This window comes from Rhyacophila brunnea, unplaced genomic scaffold (assembly GCF_057557595.1).
Source record: "Rhyacophila brunnea isolate RB1 unplaced genomic scaffold, BYU_Rbru_1.0 scaffold_21, whole genome shotgun sequence".
In the NCBI taxonomy this organism is placed as follows: domain Eukaryota; kingdom Metazoa; phylum Arthropoda; class Insecta; order Trichoptera; family Rhyacophilidae; genus Rhyacophila; species Rhyacophila brunnea.
In genome coordinates this window covers 19,721,417-19,741,333 of record NW_028232871.1, presented here as the reverse complement: position 1 = coordinate 19,741,333, position 19,917 = coordinate 19,721,417, and the positions used below count along the sequence as shown (strand labels likewise).

Sequence of the window (19,917 nt, the reverse complement as noted above, 5' to 3'; positions counted from 1 at the left end):
TAACAGTATAAATCAGTATTCTTTTATGCCAAAGAAAACATTTAAAATAAACAAGGATCGGTTACTATCTTATGTTAATATATAATTGTTATATATTGCTGGCAAAAGATGGTTTTAATTTAAATAAAACACTTACAATTACTATATTGTTTCTGCAAAAAAGCTTTTCTGTTGTACTCAATGGGCACCACACGACCACAAGAAAGCCCTAAACCACACCGTATAGACGATTTCGTAAAGTTTGGTGGATGTGCGTGGCAGCGAAGAACTGAGAACTGACAAAAGTAGTGGTAGCCAGGGGAGGCCTTCATACAGCAGTAAATCGACGACCTTGGCTTATCACTTAAGAATAACTTTTACAATGATCCCCAAGGAACAAGGAAAGAAAGAGAAAGAACATGCGGAGATAACCCAAAAATCTATTACGAATCAATCGTGAAAGTTTCAAATATACAATTTATTATATTCTTTGCTTCATTATAAAAGATAAAATTTACTGAAATTATAGACCGTTTCAACAATTTAATTCCATTTTGAGCAATTCTACACTTATCTGATGATGAATTCATTGCCAGTTAGTCGTTTTCTTTATCAATATAAGTAGTTATCACACTCTTTTCCAGACTGGTCGGATCTTGCCGAATATTGTATGTGAGGGTTTAAAAATCAACTTCTTGAATGTCAAGGTCTACCAATATAATAGAGGAACTCAAATTTAAGAGGCGCACGTCAACAAATAATCGTTTAAAATGTATTATTAATTAAATAAAATAGGTAGATATAGTTCCATTAAATTGAATCAGTCTTATTCTTTATTCTGACTACTTTTTCTTTCCTTATTTTACGCGGCTGAAGTCGTGAGAGGTTGCTAGTATAATAAATATTTAAGAAAAACATTAAAAACCGATTTCATATTTCGTTAAACAAACACCTGTTCTTACTAGTTTAATGTGTAACCTCAGTGTTTCTAATACAGTGTGAATAGTTTTTATGGTACTCTGAAGTGATACGTCACGCAAGACCAATTTGGGATCTGAATAATACATCAAGTCCCGTGAAAATTTATCCCTACACCACGTAGCTATTAATGCCTACACCAGCTATTTCAGTGATAACAAACCATCAGAAATTAATTGCGTACGTTTACTAATAATAATATTGAACCATTGTATGTTTGTGAAATATTTACCTTTCGATCAGCGTTTCGACAATTTCAGTGATACCTTAGCACAAAAAATAATAATATAAAATTTTTGTTTGTCTGTTTTTTGTTCTAATTATTGTACGTCCAATTATTTTTAGGTGTTTTTTGAAGTTTTTCAAGATAACGCATTTAAAATAAAAATTGTATCAGAAGTTTAAGCAACGACTGCTGATAATACCTACATATTTTGGACGGTGAAGTGATCAAAAAATTAAGTTTTTTATTCGAAAACCTATTGTAGGTATTAGAGCATGTGCATAATATTGGTTTTTTGTAAACCGGTAAACGGTCTTACTTTTTATTACGATTTACCGGAAAAAACATAATTACCTAGGTACCGTTATATCAGTTAATTTGCTCGTCGTAGGTCATAATTGAGTTTTTATTGTATTTTCAAACCATGATCCTGGACACTCCTTAAATGTTGTAGATAATCTATTTATATAATTTTGAAGCCTTATTATCCTTTATAGTTATTTTAAACATTTGATGACTGCATAAAGTATTTTTGTTACATAAAATAGTATTCTTTTAAACCTCTCGCTCTAATGTTTTAGAATATAGTCATATTTCGGTACATAACTGTGCAGTGGTGTTAAGATTTTTTACATTACATAATGTTTAAACGCATTTATAAAACCATTAGTATAATTTATTACGAGATAATTTTTGTAAAATATTCACGATAAAAAATTATATTGATAATCTCTGTGATCCCAAATTTGACAAGAATTAGGCATTTTATTATTCAAAAAATCGGCAAGATTAACACATTTAAAGATGATTCTAAAGATACTTATTACAATGTACCTTTTTTTTATTTTTTTTAAACGGTACATGTTCAAACACGCGCGTCAATATCATTTTACTCCCTACTTTAATTATAGTTTGTCAATTTATGGCTACGGCCGTATGTTGTAGCTTAACCACTGGGAAATGACAAAAGAAATGGCGTATTTCAAAAAAATACTACCTTATTCTTAGGTCAATAATTATTATAAAGCAATCATTATTCATAAGATGTTTATCACACTTGAATGGTCAAAAACATAGCTTATAATAAATATCTTTAGAATCATCTTCAAATGTGTTAATCTTGCTGATTTTTTGAATAATAAAATGCCTAATTCTTGTCAAATTTGGGATCACAGAGATTATCAATATAATTTTTTATCGTGAATATTTTACAAAAATTATCTCATAATAAATTATACTAATGGTTTTAGTAATGCGTTTAAAAATTAATAAATGTAAAAAATCTTAACACCACTGCACAGTTATGTACTGAAATATGACTATATTCTAAAACATTAGAGCGAGAGGTTTAAAAGAATACTATTTTATGTAACAAAAATACTTTATGCAGTCATCAAATGTTTAAAATAACTATAAAGGATAATAAGGCTTCAAAATTATATAAATAGATTATCTACAACGTTTAAGGAGTGTCCAGGATCATGGTTTGAAAATACAATAAAAACTCAATTTTGACCTTCGACGAGCATGCCCCCCCTTAAAGAGATGTGTATTGTTATCAGAAGCGATCTGCACTAAAATTAGATAATATATTCTTCTTTCTTTCGACCATGTCCGATCCTAATAAGATCATATTATTATGGGCCTCCACAGAGTGGAGGTTTGTAATAACAGATTTTTAATTTTACGATAAATGGATGTCAGCCACTTGCTCAAACTATTAGTCCATACTCTGACTCATGCACAAATTGAAAAACAATATGTGTACTTGCCAGACCCAGGATTTGAAACGTTTCTAAAGAGTTTATTTCAATATCAATTCTGAAAAGAACTATATTTATAAAAGTAAGTACCTACAACCTTTTTGTAGGAGTGTAATATTGTTTATATTAAAACTGACTTATTAAATATATGAGCATTTTTATTACCTATCAATATGTTTGTATTTATCGAACCCAAAGAGTAATAATTTACATGTTTTAAAGTAATTCATAAAATGTTACCGACTTCTGCCTATGCCAGGTATTCCCCCATGATTAAGCTAATTGGTTGTGTACCTGTATAAACCATCAACAGAGTTCGCTATTTACTTGCCGTTAATGGCAATCATCCCTATAGATAGAATATATACTATAGAGGTATAACAATTATTATTGAAAATAAAAAGAAAATCATCTCAAGACGTTCATATTTTTCGAGAATTTACGACCTCTGAATTTCGTGAAGAAAATATAGCGTTTATTATATCTAATGGAAAAGAATATTTATGTTGATGTATAAAATATTGAGTATTAATAATAATTAATTAATGGGAAGAAACGAAGTTGACAATATATTTGATTATAATCGCCGGAAAAAAACTGTGGCAGGGTGGCTAGCTCACGTCTAAAAAAGTAGATAAGTAAATTGAGCATGCATTCGAAAGAAGATATCTTACCACTAGTCCCTGATACCCCACCTTGATATTTAACACCCACGGTGGCCACGCGGCTTAAGCGTTGGACTATAACGCCATGGGTCCCAGATTCGAATCCTGGGTCTGGCAAGTACACATATATTGTTTTTCAATTTGTGTCTGTCAGGGTATGGACCTAATAGGTTGAGCAAGTAGCTGACATCCATTTCTCGTAAAAAACAAAATCTGTTAATACAAACCTCTACTCTGTGGAGGCCCATATGATCCTATTACGATCGGACATGGTCAAGAGTCCCTGATAGAATCTAAATAATTTATAACGGATGATAATAATTATCTATAATAAAATATACTAATATCTTTTAGAGTTCATGGACCAGGAAACAGTTTTAGGTATTATGGATGATAATATTATTCTCTTCCTGACTTCAAAGTTAATAAAATATTCCAAAGGCTTTCCGACTTCAATCAATTAATATATTTTTTAATATTGGGTTTATTCATGATAAAAAAGTAACAATTATTCATTAAATGAGACGACATTTTCTCATTTACTATTCTCAACTTTTTTATTATTATGTCAAAAATATCTTGTAAAGTTATCCATTTTTATCTAAAGAAATAAATTGTTTTTTTTTATTAATTTATCAAATAATTATAAGAATTCTGATAACTGACAATTATAATAAGTACATTTCTGACATTAAGGTAAATAATTGGCAAAAATGATTGATAAAATCATTTTAGCGGATCGTTTATTCCATATTTTCCCAAGTCAAATATGCCATTTAGTTCATTAAACTCTGTCACAAAAACTGCCATGAATTAATTAGCGAGATATCAGGCACAATACTCATCAAGGCAGAAGGCATGATTAATTTTCCGCTTCACTGAGCAAAGAGGCGGAGAGGAAAATCTTGGGAAATGATCTTGATACTGTTTTGGGAGAAAACGCACAGTGGCATTCGTGAATAATATTAGATATTTTAGTATAATATATTTTATTGAAAATAAATCTGGATATTGTTCAAAATTTGCTTCACTCAAACTTCACTAAGATATCAGTAAACTAATTTCAAACCAATTCTTCTTGTGTCAACGTGTGTCTTCACGTGGTTGTATTAGATACGATCATGGACACTCTTAAAATTAAAATACTCACAACCTCACAAAAATATTACAGAATTATTTTTTGGAGATTATTATACTACATAACTTAATGTTACTTAATGTTAGATGGTCCAAAATAAAAAGAAATGAACACGAAAATCTTACTTCTTTGATTTATTTATTAATAACAGAAATGTAATTATTATGATTCCATCTCTTGCAAGATTATTACAAAAACAATGCTTTGCTAACACTACACTGCAGGCAAAATAACCAATTTAAATTACCATATTCTATCATAATAAAGGGTGAATAGATAAATTGATTAAGTTCAGTGGAAATACGCGGGATAGAAAACTATAGATCAAATTACAATAGCCCATCAACCCAATGGTACGTCATACAGTTTTGACTAGGTATTTCCTTTTGACATACTTTAGCAAAATTTTATATAAAAATAAATATTGTGCAAATTAAAAACATATTTAGTATAGAAGACAAGAAAATACAGGGCTCGTTTTTGAAGCCATGGGAACTGAATCGGAATTATCGTCTGGAAAATATTACATTGAGTTTTGTTTTCCTTCCGTTGAGTCTTGGCCATATTTTCTATTTTAACTGATGTTTTATAGTTTCCAAAATAAGCGGTATCGGTTCTTAAGAAAGCGCTTCAGCCAAAGAGGAAGTTGAATATAAAAATCGGTGTGTGTATTTATATACGCGCGTTAGAAGTTATACTTCTTTGGCGTAACACAACAAAATAAGCTTTTACCTGAGTTTATTAATATTACAGTGGATTGGGTTGATGAAAACTTACGAGATTCATCTTTATCTCATATAGCACAAGATAATTGTAATTTAATTATTGTATTGGACCAAAACTCATCTTTGACATACAGCGGTTATAATCGATTCACAAGTGCAAGTGAAAAAATCAAATATTAAAATTTTTTTTGAATTATTTACCAACTCAATATTCTCTAATTTTATTTATTTATTGATATTATAATTTTACTCATAAATAATATTTACATAAATATAGCCTCAAATCTTGTTACACAATCTTTACAATGAAAAATAAATATACACTCCAATGTCTCCAATATAAATAAAGTTTTATGAATATAAATTAACAGTGTAGAAATATTGGTTATGTTTACAACACGTGCTGTTTACTTGGTTGTATTGAACGACTAACTAAATGACACTATGCGCATGTGCATGTACCCTCAAATCCAAAATGAATATGATCATATTAATAAATTGTGTTGCATCGGCGCGCGCAACTTCGTCACACGCCAAAAATACACTCTGATCTGTTTTCCCAAACGCGCCAAAAGAACTATAACTTCAAAAATATGAGAGCAGGAAAGTAATAAAATAGCGGAAGATTTTTTGAAAAACTGTTCGTACATGTTTCATTTATTATGAATTATACAATTAAATTCGTATATACGAGTACTATATTATTATGCAAATAAACATTGTCACAATTATGTTAACTAAAAAAAGAAACTGACTGAAAATAATTAATCGCGGTGATTTAAGAATGCTGCTGACAATAATAGAGCCGAACATTAATACATTGAAAGCAGTGCACCAGGTTCATCCTTCTTTTTATGGTTATTTTTAATATCGTTTCGTTTCTTAATTTTGTGTATTAAATGCGAATATATATTTTATGTATTTATGAAGGGGGTACATGCTCAGCGTAGGTGAAAATGGAGATTTTATTCTATTTTAAAGCATGATCCTGGACATACCTTTAACGTAAGAGATAATCTATTTATTTAATTTTGAAGCCTTATTATCCTTTATATTTATTTTCAACATTTTATGACTGCATAAAGTATTTTTATTACATAAAATAGTATTCTTTTAAACCTCTTGCTATAATGTTGTAGAGTATAGTCATATTTCAGTACATAAATGTGAAGTGGTGTCAAAATTTTTTACTTTTATTAATTTTTAAACGCATTTATAAAACCATCAGTATAATTTATATCCAAATTATTATAGTGAAATATTAACGATAAAAAATTATATTGATAATCTCTGTGATCCCAAATTTGACAAGAATTAGGCATTTTATTATTCAAAAAATGGGCAAGATTAACACATTTGAAGATAATTCTAAAGATATTAATTATAAGCTATGTCTTTGACCTTTCAAGTGTTCCATTTTGACCCACGCTGAGCACGTCTGCCCTTAAATAACGCAAATTTTTTAAAGTAGATTTTTAAGGGGGGTTGAGTATATTTGTATGAAAAGGGGACAAAATAAGTTTGGGGCTTTTTGTAGTAAAGAAATATTTCACATTGTAAGCATACTGTAGAACGAAATATAAAAAAAATAAAATACTGTATGTTATTATGTTATAAGAAAAACATTTTGTACTGTATTATTTTATTTAAAAAAAAAAGGTTACGCCAATGTATATTCACAGGGTGAGGGTACAGCAGTCTGTCACAGAACAGAGCAAAGACTCGACAAAGTACATTCCGTAATAATTAGTCTCACGGGGACAAGGAAATCCTTTTTTTTCTTGACAAATGACCATCGCCAGGTTTATTTATTGTACGTTTCTCGCTACATTAATATCCACTAGTTGCCCATTTGGCAGCCGTGAATTCTATTCTTACTACGCAGGCTGCAAAATTAATTTAATGAAGGAAAAATTATAATGCCGTTACAAAAGTTAGGTTAATTATTTTATTATTTTATTTAGTACAAAATGCTTCCAATATATTTGTGTTATTAAAAGAATAATATAGGCACTGATTACTAAAAGTTTGTTGCATATTATATTGTCAGGCATGTTCATCTTCAAGTATGCTATGATCTACTATCCAGTATCAAAACTCTCAGTGATTTACCTTATTCTCTCATTGTCATTCTTCGATGGTTTTGAAAAAAAAAACTTATTTTTGTTAACTCTACTATAAAGTAAAATTAACAAAAATAACTCTTTTTCAAAACCATAAATGGAGTTAGATCATGTAATAATTATTATTCTATCATTATTCAACTTGAAAAAATGTATCATTTGTACATTCGACGAAGGGCACTGAGCAATGACTGGGCAATGAAAACACTCATCTTTCACCATAAAAAAATACTTAATTTCACATTCGTCTTAAAAAATATTTTGAGTTTAGTTTTGAGGTTAGATCTTCTTTTGGGAACTCATTGCATTTATCGTCAAACTGCCCAGTGGCTTAAGTGCGGACGTGCTCAGCGTGGGTCAAATGGAGCTTTTTTTCTATTTTCAAAGCATGATCCTGGACATACCTTAAACGTTGTAGATAATCTATTTTTGTAATTTTGAAGCCTTATTATCCGTTACATTTATTTTAAATATTTTTTGGCTGCATAAAGTATTTTTATTACATAAAATAGTATTCTTTTAAACCTCTCGCTCTAATGTTTTAGAATATAGTCATATTTGAGTACATGAATGTGCAGTGGTGTTAAGATTTTTTACATTTATTAATTTTTAAACGCATTTATAAAACCATCAGTATAATTTATATTGACATTATTATAGTGAAATATTTACGATAAAAAAATATATTGATAATCTCCGTGATCTTAAATTTGACAAGAATTAGGCATTTTATTATTCAAAAAATGGGCAAGATTAACATATTTGAAGATAATTCTAAAAATATTAATTATAAGCTATGTCTTTGACCATTTAAGTGTGATAAACATCCTACGAATAATGATTGCTTTATAATAATTATTGACCTAAGAATAAGGTAGTGTTTTTTTTTTGAAATACGCCATTTCTTTTGGCATTCCTCAGTGGTTAAGCTACAACTTACGGCCGTAGCCATAAATTGACAAACTATAATCAAAATAGGGAGTAAAATTATGTTAACGCGCGTGTTTGAACATGTACCTAACCGATTTTTTTTAAACGGTATATATTTATAAAAAATAAACATAAAGGATAATAAGGCTTCAAAATTATATAAATAGATTATCTAGAACGTTTAAGGTATGTCCAGGACCATGCATTGAAAATAGAACAAAAGCTCTATTTTGACCTATGCTGAGTATGTCCCCCCTTAAGCATCGGTTTATAATGTTGTGGGTACTACGTTTGAATCCTGGATCTGGAAAATTCACATATATATTTTTTTTTTTAAATTTTTGTTTGAAGTAGAGTATGAACCTAATTGGTTAAGCAAGTGGATAATATTCATTTCTCGTAAAAACATTTTTTTAATACAAACCTCACAATACAGGCCCATATGATATTATTAGTTTCGGATATAGTCAAAAAAAAGAAAATACGGTGTAAAATGCCTACTACGTGACGGCAAAGGAAAACAATGCCTCAGTTTAAAACGCGGGAATTCATATATTCTATTTCTCTCACGTATGCGGCAGGCTATAAGTAATGCAATATGAATCAAGTGATACTATTCGGGCTTCCTTGTGGTTAATTTAAAATGACTTTTACGTGAACTGGTTGAAAATAAAAAAAATAGGAATAGTTAAGGCTTCTCTAAAAATCTCAATTTTATCATATTGCCGATTTAATATAAACCAGTTTGGTAGCCGGACAAAACAGAACATGATATTATAACACAACATGAATAAACAGAGCATGAAGACACAGAACGGTGACGAAACAGAATTATGACAATTCAGAATAGAATATTATATTATATTCAAACAGCTAAATTTCTGTTTTTTGTCTTCACAGAATTATTAAACTCATTATTTTGTTGTAGTCGCCCAAACATTTTGAACATATCAGATTGATTAAAACGAGATACTTATAGCTTGTTGGCAACACCCAGTTGAGTTCCGTTTAATTTAGGCTTTCCAGCGATTAGAAATGCACAAACTATGTAATTTGATTTATTACCACATATTGAAAACCTACGTTATTAAAAATATTCTACAAGCTAATAGAGATACGGCAATTTAAATATTAAATGTTACATTTTTCATCTGTTTTGAATTTTCATAGTTCTGAATATTATCATAATTTTGTTAATCGCTCTACTGTTTGAAAAGTTTTCTTATATTATCTTGTTGTCTATCTGTTTATTCATGGAACCAAATTTTCATCACTCAATAATTCATATGTATGGTTTGATCTACCAAAACCCATTCCGAGATTCACGCGTTGGAGATGCCTGTGTATATATTATAATAAATCTAAAACTAAAATAAACGAACTTATTGAGTTTGGTGAATTTCTGTAGCAGTGAAGAACTAGCGACTGAAAAGAGTTAAACTATGTAAGTTCGTCATCAAACAGTGGATCAACCCCAGATAATATCAACACTATCACTATTTTAAGATATATGGAATTAAACAATCAACATTAATAGAACTTAATATGGAAAAAAAAAAAAAAATTCTCCCGATTATTATGACTGAACATTATTATTGTTACGATTTATAGCTCTCGTACTCAAGTATGTAAGACTCTGAGTTTTCATTCTAGAGCTTCGTATTTGATTCCGATGAGGTGACAATATATTTAAATAATTTTCTGAATGCCTGGCTGTTTGTGATTATTTCAGTTACATTACTTACTACACTACTATTTCACTGCATTGCTGTCATTTAGCCCCATGGCCTGTTGTAATGTTAAAAAATATTTATATATTAATTTTTATTTTGTATAAAACCTTTTTGTAAATTTAAATAAACCGATTAAATTTTGGAAAAACGATACAATGTGTTTCGCAATTGGTTATTTTTTTATTTAAATGCTTTTATGGTTTCAACTTAAGAATAACAAAAATATCTCAAAATGTATCGGATATAATATTATATTATATTATTCGTATGGCTTTAATTGAATGAATGTAAAATTGAAAAAAATTGATTTATTTCATAAAAAATATCCACCGTTATCTTTTAAACGTATTGAATGGAATTGAAAAAATAATTTGGGTGTATTTTTTAAGAAGTAGGTACTAATTAATTGCTGCAAAAATTTCACTGTAAAAGTTTACGAGGGGGCGGTAATATTATTGAAGATATTTTTTATTTCAAAAACTTGTAACCTTATTAAAACTCAATTTTATCGAAACCCATAATGAAATTAGTTCAAGATTTTCTTTCGTACTATCTGAGCAAAAAAAAATCTTCAATGAAGATTATTGAAAGATGATTTGAAAATTTTTAAATGAAAAAAAATCTCAATTACCCTAATTAATTGAACGTCTTCTTTTCTAATATCGCCTTTGAAAGACCTTTATGAAGCTGCATTTTCTGCTTTTCAGTGAGGTTCTACAGATGGAGTTTATAAAGGATGAAAATTTACATGAAAATCAACTTTTAAGATTCATGTTGAAAGTAAAATTATTCCGTTTAAAATACGACGTTTTAGTAATATGGAAGAAAGCTTTACAGGATTAGTAAAATTTGAATGCTTTACTATAAAAATTTTAATTACATTAAAATGAAAAATATAATTTCTTCAATTTACTTAAGAAAAAATAATCAACTAATGTAAGTTTTGAATTTGAGTGAATATTTTTTTATTCTTAGTTCACGAAACTTTCTCGAAAAGTGAATCCTGTTGATTTGTGACAATAAGCTGTCAAGATTTACCGTAATATTATATAAATTTAAAAGCATCGGGTATAATTGATTCGTTAGTCTTAGTTAGCAAGCGCGCATACTGTCAATTGCGATATTCCGGCGACCATTTATTGTTAATCATTTTTTAACAAAAATAAACTCGGTGCTTTGCGCCTCGCGAGAGGGCCCGCCCTCTCTGGGCCCCTCAGATGATGGTTATTTAAACCATGACAGCTAAAATTATTAAACATGGAAACATGCTTTGCCTACTGATTGTCAAAATTCAAAAAAAAAAGAAAATAAATTACGGGGCGCGGGTTTACACGACATTCTCGAAGCGCCATTTGCGACCGACTGACTGAATTGTAAATTATTGTAGTTTTTATTTAATAAAACAGCAATTTTTATTTTTAAGTACTTATTCTACTTTTAATCAAGAGATTTGGACCGGTTTCGTCCGCCTCAGAGGGAATGTCCCTCTGAGGCGGATGAAACCGGTCCTAATCTCGTGATTAAAAGTGGAATAATTACTACAAAAAAATTGTGTTTTATTAAAAAAAAACAACAATACAATGCAGTTCCACCATGAGTCGACAGTTAACAAAATAAAAGAAAAATAATGAATTGTGAAGCGCTACTTTTGTGACAATTTTTCGTTACCGCTGTGCCTGTGCGATATTTCGTAACGAATCCGCCCAAAGGTCAAGACAAAAACATGTATCCATGCTAAAATATTCCACTTTTATAATATAGACTCTAGCGTAAACAAAAACTTAAGCAGTTATAATTTAGACATATAAAACAATAATAAATAAGTAATAAAGTTTGGGGCAGAAATAATATATTATGTATTATAAAATAGCATCACTCACCAGTCTGTGTGCTCGAATCAAAAAAGGTGCTAGTTGTCTCGACAGTCATGGTTCCAATAGTGCCATCTGTGATTTGCGCGGAGGAATCTCTCCGACCTCTGTATCTGCCACTGTCATCACTTTGCGAACTCTGTCTTCTAAAATTTCTACACCTGATCATCTCTTCAGTGGTACTCTGTCTTCGAAAACCCCTTGCTATAAGAATTTCTTCAGTTGTAGATTGTCGTCTAATAGCCGGCCTACTAGTCTCTGCAGGTGGCGGCACCACTGGCCGGTTGCACGGACTAGGGTCCCTGCTTGAGTTACAACTACTTGAATCAGGTGACCTTGGTTGACCAGGGATAGGAGTTCGGTTTCCTCCAGCTATTGATGTAGACTGTCTCCTTAGTCTTCCACGTCTATTACGACCAACCGGACTTATATCTCTTTCGGTGCTTCTATCTGGACTTAAATGACTTCTAGATTCTCTTCGACTGCGTGAAGCAGAGTCCGGACTTAAACTGTCTCGTCTTGCTTTTCTACCTGACTCGTCCACATCAGGGCTTAATGTAGGCTGGCTGCCTCTTCTTCCCCATGTACCTGGTGGTAAACAACTTTCATCGTAAGTTGTAGCCTGTCTTTGGAGGCGACTCATTTTGCTGGATCGATCTGGACTTGCGTGGGATCTAGAATCTCTTCTGTTTAATCTATGTCCACACTGCGTCGTAGAGTCTCGTCTAGTTCCCAGAAGTGGATGCGGCCTAGTGGGGGTAGTAGCTTGTGTTAAAGGCACCGTCGGTGACGTCGGAGGTGGTGTCACACTTGACATTATAATCGTAGGGGGAGGAAGCGCTTGGCAACTACTGTCACTCGTTGCCACTTTTGTGGGTGCATGAACAGTCACGACTGTGATATTTGGCCCTGTACTAGAATGTAAATTAACAGATGGCATCAGACTAGATTGCAAACCTACACTATTATTGGCGTGTAAAGATATCGTCGGAGTAGTTTGAATGGAAAAAGATGGCCCAGTCGCTGACTGTATTGAAAACGATGGTGCAGGAGTGGTGCTAAGACTATTATTGATCGACACATTATTTACATGCGCAGGTGCCGGATTAATGGCATCTAAAGAAGAACGGTCTCTGAAAAACTGCATGTCACCCACTGTTCTTGAATCTCTTCTTTTCTTCTGAGCTGCTACAATTTTGGGTGGCGGTGGCGTGGTGACTGTGGAATCTCTTCGACTACTTTTAAAACTTTCACCACTACCTCTTCGCGAATCTCTCCTACCACTTTTCATTGAGTCTCCTGAACCTCTTCTGTTTTTCTCTCTTTCTCGTTCTCTATCCTTTTCTCTGTCTTTTGGGTCACGGGCGATTATAATGGTAGTACTGTCTCGTCTTGTCCATAGTTTTGCCAAGTCTGACTTAAATTCTGATATTTGGGTTTGTTGAGAATCTCTTCTTGATTTTGACGTCATTGACCTGATTCCAGAATCCGCGCTTGACTCTCTTCTTTTACGCAGCATTGAGATGTTAGTTATCGGTGGAGTTGGGGCGACTTCAACAGTTTGCTGACGGCCCCAGGGCAGAGACCTCGCTAGGTCTGCGAGTGTCTCTCGCCTGCAGAGTGGTGCTTTGTTGGGTTTTGCTTTTGGACCACCGCTCCATTCTCGAAGAATGTCAGTCAGCTGCGCCAGTGAAGACCTTCGTCTTCTTTGTTGACCTTTAAAGAAAAATATAAAAAAAACATATTTACTATGAAGTAATTCAGCTTTATACTAGCAATAACATTTAATACTGTTTTTATATTATATGAGTAAATTATTTTCCTAAATACATACAGAAATATTCATTTTTTTAAATGCTTCCAGCTTTTCTAAAGTTTTAAAAAATATTAAAAATCTAAGTAATATGTAATAATAATATTTAGTTTAATGCTTATCAAATATTGAAACAGCTTGTATTAATAAATCCGTTAAAATTTCCAAAAACTCGATGCAATCAAAACATTTTGCGAAACTTTTTCCATAATAAGTTCAGATACCATTTTAGTAAAGCCAATGGATTTCTTATAAATATTTAAACAAATTGAAACTGCTTGATTATTACGGAAATGTAAATTATTCGGGTCTTTAATATTATAAATATAACATTTTATACAATATTAACCATTGTTTTTTGTGAATCTTAAGTATGTCATATATAACTTTCGATAGTATGTTTAACCTCTACAGAATTTCAAACGTTTCCGCAAACAAGTTTGCTCGGAAAACGATTTCCTTGGAGTGATTTATAATATTGACGTGGACTGCATAGCAGTGAAGAAATCTGCAAGAATAAATGACACCGCGGAAGCTTTCCAGAGAGCTTTTAAAGTTTACTGTAAATATTTATCGCGCTTGAAAGCTGATGTCGTTATGCTTGCTTTAAAGTGTTTGTCTAGGAATTTTATACATTCTAAAAACTTTAAAGCATCGTATTGGTTATACAAGTTGAACTTGACAAGTGATGGATTACTAGCTTTTCACAATTTAAAAAGAAAAAACTCTCTCCATTTTCAAATTGTTATCACAAACTATTTTAAATATATTATAAATGAATAAGATGTAATTATGACTAAATTATGACATTTATATTCTGTTTGACACATCAGAGGTATTTCTATGGTATGTAATAAGAAAAGCAGTGTGGGTGGGTGTAAAAATGTATGTGAAAGATTGAAGAAGATAAATAGCCTTTAAAACGTTTCGGCAAAATTTGCACTACCATTTGTCATTTAATTAATTTTCATTTGTATAATGTAACTTGTTAAAATTTAATTAACGAAAAGTTTATTGCTACTATGTATTGAACATAAATAATTTGAAAACATCTCATGCATATACCAACCAGAAAAAAAAATCAGAAAAAATACGACACCCGACGGGAATTGACCCTGTAACCGCTGTGTGCACTGTGCAACCGAGTATTTTTCGTTATTGGCTCTATTTTATATTATGTAAGTATTTTTTTTCTACTAATTTTGAATTTTTTCCACAAATTAAGACAAAGACATAATATGTTAAGAATTCTATTTCATTTTGGTGTTCTTTTGTTTGACTTACTACAGATTAATATAATTATTATTATTGTTTTGTAATATCGATCAACAAAGTGATCTTGAATGAAACCGGGTACTTCAGCTAGTATTAAATAATATATTATATTATTATGGTCGACGTTATAATGGAGGAGACAAAAAAATATAATAATATGATAAACACAAAAGTCATATCGTATTGACATTGATTTTCCCGAAATGAAACTGATTCGTTTAGAAGTCTTAGGGGATACTAGTGAATTTAGTTCTGGAAAGATTGAACATACTCGTAGTTTATTACTTGCCAAGGCCTGTCATACATTCTACATTCATCATTCACACAAGTTGGTACAACGTAATTCTACATTCATCATTCACACAAGTTGGTACAACGTAAACTTAAAACAAATTGTGGGTAAACATATGTATAATAATATTATCAAATGTGCTATATAAATTTTTGAAAATTGACTTTATTAGTTTTATATACACTTATATGTAGATTTTTATTAATGATCAACGAATTACATTTTATATCTTAAGATTTATATGCAGAAACAATATATAAATAAAATACCTCAGCTATGTACTTTGATGTCTGGATATTTCAAAAGGCAGACACTGATTATTATTTTGAAAATGTTGTAATTGTAAATGAATTGAGGATAGTCAGTTTTTATACTACCCATCATGTCTAACTACTATTTTTAGCATATTATAATGTAGTGTAACAAGAAAGAATACCCTTAGTTTTGTTAGAAATATACTATTTAGCTAAGATTCAAAATATTGTTTACTATGCTGTGTAGGATTCTAAGTTTGACTGCCAATGCTTATCGTTACTTTAGTCAAGTCTTGGTTACGAGTAAACTCGCAAATTGAGAAATATCTCTTATACTATCCAGTTTAAATGAGTTCAAAGCCAGAGAGACATAAGCATCACATACATTTCTACCAAAGTACGTGAACGGGGGCGTAAATGGCAACTGGAACTTCAAGACGTAAGCTTTTCAGATAAACCTATATTGTAAAAACTTGCCCGGAAAACCATTATGACCGATTGACAGTTTTCTTTAACGCTCAAGAAGCGTTTGGTTTCACGTTAAAAATACTATTTTTTACCATCAAAGACATTAAAATGCAATCAGTAAATATTCTTATATTACAAAAATATTTCTATATTTTTCATTACTTCTGGCGGCTTATCATACAAGCTAACCTTATAAAATTTAAACAAATAATGTATAACAGTCGAAAGTAATTCTGGCGACGTTATATAATTAATATTATATGAAATCAAACTCAAGTGGAAAATTTTAGATAAATAAAAAAAAATTAAATATTTAAATTTTATTTACTATAAATAGTTTGGCATAGTTTTATTAGTAGAATACGAATAAAAGTCAGCCATTGTCTAAAGTATTTACGTATTTAAATTTTTTATTGATATTGTGTCTAGTAATGGTCCGGTTATCTCATAATGAGCATAATGTAAGAGTAATGATTACCAGGTCTTGGAGGCGATGAGTCCCTAGGTGGAGAGACGCAGCAGACCTGCGCCGAAGAGTCTCTTCTGCCGCCAAGGCGCTGGCGCAGAGTGCTCTCCTCCAGCTGCTCACGCACCATGTCGTCCCAGCCGTTGCCGCCGGACCAAATAAGCCCCACTTGGTGTGACAGGATCGGAAGGTTGCACACGAAGCATATAGCCGTCATCGTCCTGAGATAAGAAAATTTACGACATTAGAAAGATAATTACTCTCATTTTATATACTACATAAATATTTTTTTCTTTCGACACCTGTAAAAATAGGCTGACAGTTACTTGTCATAATATGAAAATAAATATAATATAAGTTTAGTAAAATATGAAACTAAGATAATAATAATAATGTAAAATTTATTTTGTAGATTAAATGTGACATATTTAAGATACGTATCTAGTTAGAATTAAAGTGTATTTTTAACAAATTTATTGTAATCAATAGGTAATAAAACAACTTATTCAACTGAAACAAATTTTCTGATAACTTTACAATTTGAAAACACCTAAGAAATTCAGGCATCCATATTATGATTATACTATAACTAGATTTGACACAAATAAAAAATATCACATAAATTCAAATTATAAGCAGTATTTTGAGATCTAAGAGCAAATATGATTAGAATATGTATAGAATATATATAGTATAGTATAAAATTATTTTATTTATACTGAATACTAAATAAAACTAGTGTTTTTGTCATTTTAGGTGTGGATTGGGAAAGCTAAATATAATTGCTAATTTTATTTTACACCACGACAAATCAATTCCCATACCTCATCACATTTACTACCACAGAAACAGTATCTGACAGCTAGTAAAATATATTAAAACTATGAATTCTGTGATTGCAGGTTAAAATTTCTTAAGTCGCATTGTTAGAAAATTAAGATTTTAATGCCAATGTGTGTAGAGATTTTGCTCATTATTGTGTATCATAGATTTTGTCTCATGTAAGTAAAAGAAATAGATATTTTAATTTGTAGAAATAGCTTAAATTGAGAAAATCATTTTTAACTCACGTAAAATTATTTATTCAAAACATTGAATATAACACAATATCAAAAACATAAATATATTTATGAATAATTTAAAAGAAATTAAAAAAGATTTACCTTCCAATTAACTTATAAGCAAGAATATTGTGAAAAATTGAATTTATTTAATAACCAATTATCTCAGCTGCAACAAACTGACTTAAGCATTCTTACCCCGAAACCACAAACTTTTTTCAAACAAACACTTCTTTCTTGAAACACAAACTTATGTTCAATTTTATTGATAATAATAACTATACATACAATACTAAGTATTATACTATAATATATTATAGAAATATAGATTTGATAGAGGAAAATTCTTTTCATATTTTACAAGTTCGCTAAAATAATAATTAGAATTATCTGTATAATATATACCTATATATTCATATATTATTATGTAGATAAATTTATTGTCAATTTATATTCGATTTTGTAAAATCTAAGCGATATTTTAAAAATAGATAATATATACCCTTTTTTAGAAATTTTATTACTGAAACAGTACACGTATTGTATGCATGATATTTTCATGAAAACTGTATGTATATATCTACATACATAATAACATGTTGTTAAAAATTAATTGAAAACGATAAAATAATGTATCACTTAAAATGCAAACGTGATATATCCCACCAGCTTGCTTATACAGGTTTCTGTATTTATTATTCAAGATTCTATTAAAAAAAATTCTCCATCGCCCGTAGAGGCCGTTTTTTGGTAGCATTGACATATTGCGGTAGAAAATATACAAAAAAGGAAAATACAATAGAAATTTATAAATCAAAGATAATGTTATGTCATCGTAAATCCCTGTCGGTAAAAAAGATACGAGAAGAATAAAAGGAAGGTTTATACGCAGTTTTCAACCTTCTCAATAATCTATAATCATATGTATTACATATATATTATATATATATATATATTCCTTATAAACAAGAAACTAGTTGTATTATACTGTATTGTATATTATAGATAATATACTTTACTAAAATTTATAGTAATATCATTGTTATTATTGATGATGAAATATATACCTTAATCAATGGAGAGTTTTCCTAGTATTATTATGGTAGATACAGCTTATATAACGGTAGAAGTTTGCTGCTATGACTCGATTAAAAAGACATACTAATATTATTATATAATATCATCTTCCATAGAACTTAACTGTCTCAATGACCAGTAAAAATTCCTTACTGAAGGACCATAAATAAATTTATTAATTTTGTTTTTATTAACTTTAAGTATACAGTATTATTCATTACCTTGATTTAAATGATAAAGTAGATAGTCATTTGTTAACCAAGTTTTAAGTATTTAAGATCAATAAAATTGTATATTGGACAACATCCTCAAAGCATGCGTCAAAAGCTCAAATATTGTTAATGTGCTTGTCAGGCAAGCAACAAAAATTGTGTTCGAATTCCACTAGATTCGTAAGTTTTTTTTCTATAATTTGAATTTATTACCTGCTGTATGAAGGCCTTTCTAAGCCGATTCTACATAAATAAACTATGGTCTACATTTCAGACTCTTTCTACCTCTAAAGTACCACTGTATGACTATTATTCGGTCCAACTCATTTCAAATGAGGCTTGTTTATTCCATTATTAAATTATTCCATTTTTTTCCGTTCGAGATATGCCCAGCATGCACCTCTCTATATTTTGCTGTGCTATTCCAAGATTCCGGATTTTTATTTTACTGAGGGTCCATGATTTGCATGTATTATAATTGAGTAGCTTGGTATATTACCCAGACAATCACCTAATTCCAATTAATTTATGTTTTAATTGATTGTGGTAGTGCAAGTGTTGTTCTTTTTAAAAAAATCCTCCAAAAGTACGAAAAACGGTTATTTTCATATATATATTTGGGTTTGAAGTTAGTATATATTATGAAAAAAAGATATTTTATACCCAATGTTTGCAAATCTTCTATAAATTTTTGTGAATGGCTTATGTCTCATTTTGATACTCATGTATTCATATTATGATTAAGGGTATTATAGACTGATTGATTAGTATACAAAATATTAAGATATATTAATTATTATAAAGTAATCCCTACGTAATCTAATCCAAGTGTCAGTAATCCGAAACATTACTTTTATATCAATGGTATCAC

At 30.2% G+C, this 19,917-nt stretch overlaps 1 protein-coding gene across 1 annotated transcript in view; it reads right to left on the bottom strand.

Annotated features, from left to right (window-relative positions):
• Window positions 1-16,826, bottom strand: part of rsh (Rap GTPase activating protein radish) — a 350,955-nt gene extending 334,129 nt beyond the window's left edge. The window contains exons 1-2 of the mRNA XM_085948876.1: window positions 16,709-16,826; window positions 12,138-13,844 (exon numbers count right to left, since the gene is read on the bottom strand). Coding sequence (XP_085805002.1) covers window positions 12,138-13,844; window positions 16,709-16,826 — 1,825 coding nt within the window. The remainder of the gene's footprint in view (window positions 1-12,137; window positions 13,845-16,708) is intronic.
• Between the last annotated feature and the right edge of the window lie 3,091 nt (window positions 16,827-19,917).